Here is a 9,787-nt window from a genome sequence, read left to right as displayed (position 1 = left end):
CAGAAGCTCCGAAGTCCTCATCCCTCGGACAGAATGCTGCTGTTGGTGGCCTATGACCCAGTAGGAGTGATGAAATTAAGTAAATAAGGGAGTCATTCTGACTCTCAAAAATATCTTAAGTTTATCACATCAATTACTTTGAAGAGCACTTCATTGGTACACAATCAAAAACAATTCCCCAGATTAAACAAAATTTTTAAAAATTCAATTGTTGAAAAGGAACTCACCTTTAAAAATTGCCAAAAAAAGCACTTATTTTGTGCTGTTATAAAATGAAGTAACATGATTTGCTACATAGTAACACATTCTCTGCCCTCAACAAAATAGGGCCAATTAAATGAAGCAATAGTGTAGAATATGCATGATGTATCCAGTAACATTTTGAGGTATAGAAAAACAGATCAATATTTGGCAGTAATTGGTTAGATCATAACCTTGTTAAGTACAAAATAAATCACAGGACAACTCTATTGATAATTTCATTTTTAATTTAGAAATTCTACACTGAGTGGGTTAAATTACATTATGTAACAGGTAAAAGTGCAAATATTTGCAGCAGTAATTTAGATGAAATAGTGAGACTCTTGAAGGTCTACCAGGGATCCCACACAGTCAATACCCTTCCACTCCTTCCCAAAAAATGCTTACATAACAGATTCAATCAAAATTTTGTGCAAGTATAAAATATAAATTTTTCATTAATTCTTTTTAAATTGATGTGTAACAATTCATATCAGACTATTAATCAGAATCCAATCATAAACATCTCTAACTTTCAGCCAACAATTTACAACCATGTATTTTGTTGCAAAAATTTTTTTTTTGGTCTGTTTGCTTTTCTTTCTTCAGAACCACTTAATTGTAAACTGCTTTCCTAATGGAATAGCAAGACTCTGCAAAATCAGCACCTGAAAGGAAATTAAAGCAGACGGATGAAATGAATGAGAGAATCAAAGCAATCTTGTAAGAAAAATCTATGAAAATTCTTGATACCGTTCATTGTAAAACTGACTTCAAATCCCAATTAAATGAATTACACGTGCAATGCCTATCTCAGCTTGCTTCCCACATTTTATCTTCCTCTCTCTTTGAATAAGGATTTCAAATCCAAAGGAACCTCCTCTGAATTTTGGGAATTTTGAAAAAATAAAACTCATTAATTATCTCATTAGCTATTTCTTTTATGACCTTAAGATGAACTCCATCTGGACTAAAAGACTTGACAGCCCATAGCTCCAACAATTTGCTCAGTTACACATTTCCCTGGTGATCCTAATATTTCTCTCAATTCTTAATTTATAGTCATTTCTGGGAATGTTACTTATATCCTGTAGAAGGACAAATTGCACAAAAGAAATGTTGAATTCATCTGCCATCTTCTTATTTTCCATTACTGATTCCCCTGACTAAATTTCCACAAGACCAATGCTGCTTATTACCACGTTCCTTTTTGAAATATTTGTAGAAATTTTATCACCTGCTTTTACATTTCTAGAGAGCTTTTTACCCCTCATACTCAACTTTTCTCTTCTTTATTAATCTTCCAATCACTCTCAGCTGCTTTATATATCTCGTTCAGTCTTCTGACTTGCCACCTACCATTGTTGCAGTTACATGATTTGTACTTAGGTTTGAAACCAACTTTAGTTAACCACTGATGGTGGAAAGTCATTTTGGAAGTTTTCTTTTGCATCTATTCTGGTAACATGAAAAGATCCCCTTAAGGTGATTCTTAAACAGTAGCATGGTACAGTACAAGGTGTGGTAGCGCAGCAGTTAGTGGATTCACTTTAATCAGGGTTCAATTCCTGTCGCTGCCTTTATGGAGCTTGTACATGCTCCCGGGATTGCTTAGGTTTCCTCCCACATTCTGAAGTTGAAAGATTAGGATTAGTACATTGTGGATATGTTATGGAACAACACTTGCGGGCTACCCCAGCACAATACTTGCTGATTTGACACAGGTGACACATTTCACTGTATGTTTCGATGAACATGTGTCAAATAAAGCTAATCTTATCTTTGCTTTCATCAAATTTTACAGTTCACTTTAGCTGACCCTGCTTTCATGGTCTCATAACTGACTTTATTAGAATTGAAACCACTAAATTTGGACCATTGCTTCTCTCTGCTAAACTTCAATTATATGATCACTGCTACTGAGGGTTGCCTTCATTTTGAGGTTATTAATTAATCTTATTTCGATGCATGATACTAGCTTACACTCTGGTTAGCTCCAGAATGTGCTGCTCTATGAAGCTACCCCAGAAGCACAGTAAATTCTCATCAATTGGGTTAAATTAGCCTCGATTTCCCCTGTCTATGTAGATTAAAATCCCTCAGTAGTGAAGACACATTAGCAAAATGCCCATCAATAATTCACCATTGACACAGGTTTTGAAAAGTGTGAACAAGGGCATTAGACCATAAGATCCTCAGTATCATGCCTCGGCAAGAAGAAAGCAGTTTTAGCAGAATCAAAAATATCCATACAATTTTCAAGTATCAAAGTTAATTGCATGTATGTTCAAAATGATTATTTAAATGCTATCTAGACAAATTCCTTGGTCTCACCTTTGTGTCTTCTTTGTAGTAGAAGTCTGAGATCCAGAGTCCATTCACTGAAACTTTCTTTGGGGCAAATGGAACTCCAAGCACAAATATATTGCTTAATATCAGATCATTAATCTGATTGCTCAAATGGATTATCTCACTGAACAGCACATTCTGGGGGTAGAAAATAGAGCTAATGAAAACATCATGAAGAATTAAATGTGTTCCTGGCATATGTCCATTTCACAACCGAATTGGGAACAATGTGATCTAATAGAAACAGGTAAATCACATAATACGTTATCTACAAAACAACACTAAATTCAAAATTCTGTCAATGTAATAAATCCAAACATGATCTCTCAAAGCTCTCCATTAAAGTATCCAAAAGGAATTGATTTTCTAAAATAACACAGTCAGAAGACACTCAGAGTAAAACAGAACTGCAGATTCTGAAAACCCGAAATAAAAACAGAAAATGCTAGGAGATACTCAAAGGCCCCTACGAAGAGGAAAAAAAAGTTAATGTTGACTTTGAAATTTTCTTTTGTGAAGCTCTTTCTCACTGCTCTCCCTCCTTTATATCAGTTATCTTCCTTCTACACTCTCAGCCCTGACGGAGGGCCACAACCCGAAACATCGACTATTTCATTCTCCTCAGGAATGCCATTGAGTCCCTCCAACAGTTTGTTGTTTTTGTTCCGTTTTCCTGCAAATTAAGATCCTTGCATTTCCAGCTTAAAATATTTATTTGATTCCAAATTAGGACCATGCTACCTTGTAAAATTTAATGTCAAATTAGAAAAAAAACTGATCTACATTCATTTCCTGTTTACTTTGTTTGGCCTGAGAAATTAAAAAAAAATCAGCAAACAGCTAGTTGGAACAAGTCAAGCACAGTGGACGAATAGGCACATTAAATGTGAAGTCATTATGTAGACACATTAAGAGTGAAATGAAAGCTCTCATTTTGCAAGACTGTTCTTGTGACTAACACTTTGTGACCTGGTTTTCAGAATTAACAATTTTGTTGATTGAAGTAATTGAAAGAGGACAGAACAAATTATCTACCAATAATCTGCTAAATCAGAGATAATTTCCAACTAAGAAACTATAAATGTGATGCTCTTTGATAAAGTAGAAGAATCAAAGGAAGTTCACAAGCAGGTCTGTGTGCATGAACTGAAAAAAAGGCCAGTTTCTTATCTGGACTGGACATAATTGGTTTGAAATAGCCTGATTAAGAGAGGGAAAAAAAAAGGAATGACATCAGAGGCATTTCCTTATTTGGAAAAAGAGCAGTGAGGTAATGCGACCTGTCGTTTTGGGCAAGAGTCAATGAAAAGTGGGCACAGGTTAGCCCAATAAATTAGAACCAATAGAGTCAAAGGATAACAGTGCAGAAATGATAAGGAAGAATAATAATAATGAATAGCTTTAGAGGTAGAGCCTTGAGAACTCTGGAGATCAACTGCTGTAAGGAAGACTCCCATGCCTGGGTGAGGGAGATGAAAGATAAACTATTGGACCAACTGGAGATCCCATATTTTGTTGCTGTAAGTGGGAGTAGTAGTTTGGGTGAATATGGTATAAATGGGAAAACCATAAAGGCTTTATAAGAATGTACCAGACATCTTGTGGTTTCACTGGAGGCTCATCAGGGTAGTGTGGCAGAAGCAAATAATACCCAAAGTGTGGTGAAGGGCTGGTGGTGTGCTGATTCCAAAAGAAAAGGATGCAGAAAATGACAGTCAGTTTCGACCAATCTGCCTTCTGAATGTCGAGGGGAAAATCTTCTTCACTATAATAGCACAGAGGCTGGCCAGCTACCCGGAAAGAAACAAGTACATTGATACATCCGTACAGAAAGCAGGAATTACAGGGTTTTCCGGGTGTTTGGAACATACAAGTATGATATGGCATCTGATCCAAGCAGCTCGGAAGGACAAAATAAGTGTCTGTGTGATCTTCCTGGACCTCGCCAATGCATCCAGCTCAATTCCCCATACACTCCTCTGGGAAGCATTTGAGTTCTTCCCGATGCCCACACAATGCTGGCAAGATTGTACTTTCAAGACCTGCAATTCTGCTTCACAACAGTAGACTTTAATCAAAACATGGCAGAGACTGGAAGAAGGCATTATGGCAGGTTGCATTATATCACCCCTGGCCTTCTCAATGGCTACGGAGGTCATTATCACGGCTTCAAGATGATGGTAGGTGGTGAAAGAACAAATGCAGGACTTCATCTTCCCCCTATTAGGGCATACATGGATGATATAACAACACTGACCACTACTGCAATGTGCACCAAGTGACTACTTGGAAAGCTGCAGGAAAACATCCAAGCATATCAGAATGAAAATCAAACCCAGCAAGTTACAAATCATCTCCATTGTCAAGGGAATGCTGAAAGACATAAAGTTCTTCATTGGTGATGACCCAATTCAAACAGTGTCTGAATAACCTGCCAAAAGCTTGGGTAGATGGTACAATGCCAGCCTCATGGACAAAGAGAAGGTGCAGCAACTAAAGCAACATATTGCCAGTGGCCTGGATAACACTGAAAATACCACGTGCCAGGAAAACTGAAGCTTTGGTGCTTACAGTTTGGACTCCTACCCCAGGTGATATGGTCAGTCACTGTCTACGAGATCCGACTAACAACCGTGAAGAAGTGCAAGGTGTCATCGGTAACATCAGTTTCTATGGTAAAGGAGGCCTTGAACTACCTTTCACTGGCTTTACACAGGAATTCAAGTGGTCTAAGATGCATCTACAAAAGACACTTAGAGACTCTCATAACAAGACCATCAGTATCGCTGCATGGATCTTATCAACTGGGTGAAATGGAACCCTGCTGATGCAGTGCAGCAAGCAACAGCAGCCTTTCAGCATAGGGACACTGTGGGGCAAGTCCAAGTCCAACAGGGGAGGGGCGTCTCTGGGCTGGCAGTAAGTGGATCCAGCTGGCACAAGGCCACAACTCCAGGTTGAAGGAAGATGGTTGTTGAGGAAGTATGGTGAAAAGAAGAGTCAGACAGAACTGTAAAGGCTGTCTCCCTGGCTAAGCAGGAGCAATGGATGTGATGGGAAAGCACTGAGACGAGGAAAATCAGCTGTAAGGACGTATGGGAGATGGAAGCAAACAGACTTGGCTTTCTCATTAGAACTACATATGATGTGCTTCCCACACAAAAAAAACCCTCCACCAGTTGTTCAGTGAGGACTCAACATGTACGCTGTGCCTGATTCTGGCAACCCTCAAGCATATCCCGGCAAGCTGTAGAACCAGCCTCACACAAGGCAGATACATGCATCACAACCAGGTCTTGAAGAGTCTGGCAGCGGCAATCGAGACCAAGAGAATAGCAACCCACTCCTTTCTTCCCAGAAGGACTAATCCTCTGACACCAGCAGCTTTCATTCATTTTGGAGGGGAAAAAACAACTAATCTCCCTCCTAAGCCAAAAGCAGGACAGATGAACATAGTTGGTGACTGAAAAATGCTGGTGGATGTCAATAAACCGCTCGCCTTTCCACCGGAAACTGCTATCACCAACCACAGGCCAGGCTTGGTTCTCTGGTCCAACTCATTACAGATCGCCTACATCATGGAACTCACAGTCCCAAGGGAGGATTCAGTGGCTGAAGCATATGAGCATAAGAGGCTACGCTATGTAGATTTAGCTGCTGAAGCTCAGTGACGGCTGGAAAACCAAAGTTTGTCCTGTGGGAGTGGGTTGTAGAGGATTTGTAGCCACATCCACCATCAAATCGCTGAAGGAGCTAAGGATCCATAGTCGGTCTCTACTGTAAACCATCAGCGCCGCATCAGAGGCTGCGGAAAGAAGCAGTCACTGGCTTTGGATCAAGTGAAAAGATCTCGCCTGGGCTCCAAGATCAGTCTCGAGAGCGGGAAGACACAATGGGGGTGGGGTGACTCTGGGATGCCAGAAATTATCGTCCATGACTCCGGAGATATAATGGACTAATCGATGAAACATTGAGGAAGGAGGGTGCCCACTTGAAAACCCCTGTGTGTCAACCATTTGCCACTCCCAAAATCAAGGCAGTCTTGAGCAAGTGCTCATGACAGCATTGGCATGAGGGATATTAAAATCTTATCCTGTGTTTTTTGTTTATTTTTCTAAAGGATCAATAGAATTCAGGAATTATTGGCCCAGGGTCAACACAATTTATGTGAATATTTACATTGACACAACAAAGTTGTAAGTGGTTCGAATTAATTAGTAATTAGCTATTTACCTAAGTTAGTTGACCAAGGATCAACAATTTAGCAAAATAAGAACTACTCAACCAAATTCCTCTTTGAGCACTTCATCTTTAACTCTGGGTATTATGCCTCTTCTGGTGCCCGTCCAAGTACTCTTAAAATAACAACTATCTGTTAAGGGTCTAGCACAGTACAGGTCCTTTGGCCTATAATGTTGTGCTGAACTTTTAACCTACTCCAAGATAATCTAATCCTTCTCTTCCACATGGCCCTCCAATTTTTCTTTCATTCATGTGTCTATTTAAGACTCTCTTAAGTGTCCCATTGAGATATGTGGAACCTTTTCGAACGCCTTACTCAATCCATATTCACCACTCGAGCTTCATTATTTGTTTTGTCAAATTCATGAAGGAACTGCAGTGGATGTGGCGTTATGGATTTCTAGTAGGGAGTTACAGACCTCTATCGTTGTTTGGATGAATTATTTTTCATGTTACCCATGTAGTTGCCCTTCCACCCATTACTTAATTTATGCCTTATGCCTATTCCTTCATCACTGCTAACGTTTTTAATTTGTGGCATCATCTCTTCGCACCTCCATCCTATCATTCCTGAGGAGCTGGTTGTGGGTTTCCCTGACTGCTGCTGACGTTGCTTTCTGATGAAACACTGGTGGTTACGGGCTGTTGGGCAGATTCAATCAATGTCTTTATGGGTTAGTAGCTGCAAGTCAGTTTTGCTTTTCTTCAGAGATGTATCTGAATGAAACAAGTGGCAACTTTTTGATATATGAAGCTTGCAATTAAAAATCAGGAAAGATTGTTCTTTACAATCTACATGAATATTGGGAAATCTATCATTCTTACCTTTGCTACTAGGAAAATAATTTCAGTGTAGTCACCATTTTCATAAGTCAGTAGGCTGTCACCATCATCCCAGAAGAGTTCTCCTCTTGCAGTTCCGTGATCAGACAGTGCTACCATCAAACCAAATGAGTTCTCACGAGAGGCAGCAGTTGTGGTGCTGGGTTCCTGATTGAAGTTATTCAAATGCAGTTATTACTTGGAAAGAACGACAACTAAGTTCGTTAATTTCTGAAGTTCTTTAACCAACATTATTATTTTGATGACAAGAATACAGAATCCATATACATAACATCAGGATCATGAAATGTTCTGTTAAATGTGGAAAATACAGATTATTTTGCTTTAATATTTTCAAGTGAGAAACTGAAGTGTGGAAAGCAATTATCTTACTGTGGATTTTTCTAAATCAGCCAATTGTAATGGACAAGTTACCAAGATAAAAAACATTCAAAAAGAATTGTCTAATTGCTCAAGGTGCTTTCCTAATCACCAATGCAGAATTACACAGTTCATTGACATTAATGCACTTCAGGCATGTGGCTAGTGAAGCCTTGCCAGAAGAATTGAATTCAACAAATAACATTTTCATATCTGATTTGACTTGGGGTCTTGATTTGGACAGAATATTTTAAAAATACAGAACGTTCTTTACAATCTACATGAATATTGGAAAATCTATCATTCTTACCTTTGCTGCTAGGAAAATAATTTCAGTGAACAAATTGGAGAGATGGAATCCAGAGAAGTGTGAGGAAAAGTACTTTGGAAAGTCACTTTATTTTAGGATGTATAGAACACATGGACGAGACCTTAGGAGCACTGATGTGGGAAGATTAGTGGCACATGTCCATTGATCCCTGAAGATAGTGACATAGGTGGACAGGGAAGAGAAAAGAGGATTTGGCATGCTTGCCTTCATGGACCAGGTCACTGAGAATTAGAGTTGGGACATCATGCTGCAGCTGTACAAAATACTGGTTAATCACACTTGGAGTACTGTGTACAGTTCTGGTTGGCACACCAAGAGGAGGATGTGGTAGCTACACAGAAAGTGCAGTAAGGATTCACCAAGATGTTGTCTGGAACATATTGGCCATGGTTATGAGATGGATAAGCTAGGTTTACTTTCAGTGAAAGAAGAGGAAGAGCTTGGGAATTTTTAATAATTATGAGGGGTATGGTTGTAATGGAGTCAGGTCAGGGGAGTCTAGAAACTGAAGGAACAGGTATAAGGTGTGAGGAGAGATATATCAAGGAGATCGGAGGGGCAAGCTTTTCCACATAGAAGGTGGTGGTTATCTTGAACATATTGCTATAGTGTTAGTAATGCCACTTAAAAGGTATTTGGACAGGTACTTGGATAGGCGTACAACAGAGGATACCAACCTTTTTTTATGTCATGGACCCTATTAACCAAGGGGTCCAGGAACCTCAGGTTGGGAACACAGTGCAGAGGAATACAAACCAAATGAGATTACCATTGATAGGCATCACTGCATGCACTAATGAAGCACCCTAAAAATACTTCAGAATGCCTCTGCTTCACTTGAAATTAACAGTTTCTATTACCTATCATCAAGTGGAATAAATATATTAAAGCCATTTGTAAACCACTGTTGATCTCGATCAAATCAACTCTTAGTCTTTTCTGCTCCTTATTGGAAAAGAATTAGAATGAAAAAATAATTTAAGTTTTACTAGAGGTATATTTGAGTCCTGGTAACATCAGACCTTGCACATTGTGTTTAGCTGTTTAACCAAATAAGGATATACCAAGGGAGCACAAGAAAGGCACAACAAACAAGTTTCTGAATTATTTGCATTGCCCTACAAGTGATTTATGCTAGCCCTGTGTTGTCACATTAATTTAGTAGCAGTGGTACAATTGAAGCGTATACTTTTCAAGCTGTTTGACATGTAGTTTCCTCTTGGCTGAGGAAGCCCAAAACATGGGGCTACTATCTCAGAATAATGGGTCTGACATTTAAAGACCGAGATGAGAAATTTCTTCATTCAGGTGAATGCAAATCTTGGGAATGTTCTCACACAAAGATCTGTGGAGGCTTAGTCATTAAGTAGATTCAAAGTAAAGATAAATTGATATTTGGATACCAAGCTAATGAAGGGATTT

The 9,787-nt window shown here is 39.1% G+C and overlaps 1 protein-coding gene across 2 annotated transcripts in view; it reads right to left on the bottom strand.

Moving 5' to 3' along the window:
• Positions 1 to 470: 470 nt before the first annotated feature.
• Positions 471 to 9,787, bottom strand: part of LOC140714697 (lysosomal alpha-glucosidase-like) — a 45,715-nt gene continuing 36,398 nt past the window's right edge. For both annotated transcript variants that reach the window (XM_073026166.1, XM_073026165.1), the window contains 3 exons: positions 7,657 to 7,821; positions 2,575 to 2,727; positions 471 to 908 (listed from right to left, as the gene is read on the bottom strand). In XM_073026166.1, the coding sequence (XP_072882267.1) occupies positions 846 to 908; positions 2,575 to 2,727; positions 7,657 to 7,821 (381 nt within the window). In that variant the 3' untranslated portion in view covers positions 471 to 845. The remainder of the gene's footprint in view (positions 909 to 2,574; positions 2,728 to 7,656; positions 7,822 to 9,787) is intronic.

Source organism: Hemitrygon akajei, chromosome 22, assembly GCF_048418815.1.
Source record: "Hemitrygon akajei chromosome 22, sHemAka1.3, whole genome shotgun sequence".
Lineage (NCBI taxonomy): Eukaryota > Metazoa > Chordata > Chondrichthyes > Myliobatiformes > Dasyatidae > Hemitrygon > Hemitrygon akajei.
The sequence above is the reverse complement of the archived record's forward strand: the minus strand, read 5'-3'. Positions and strand labels throughout refer to the sequence as shown.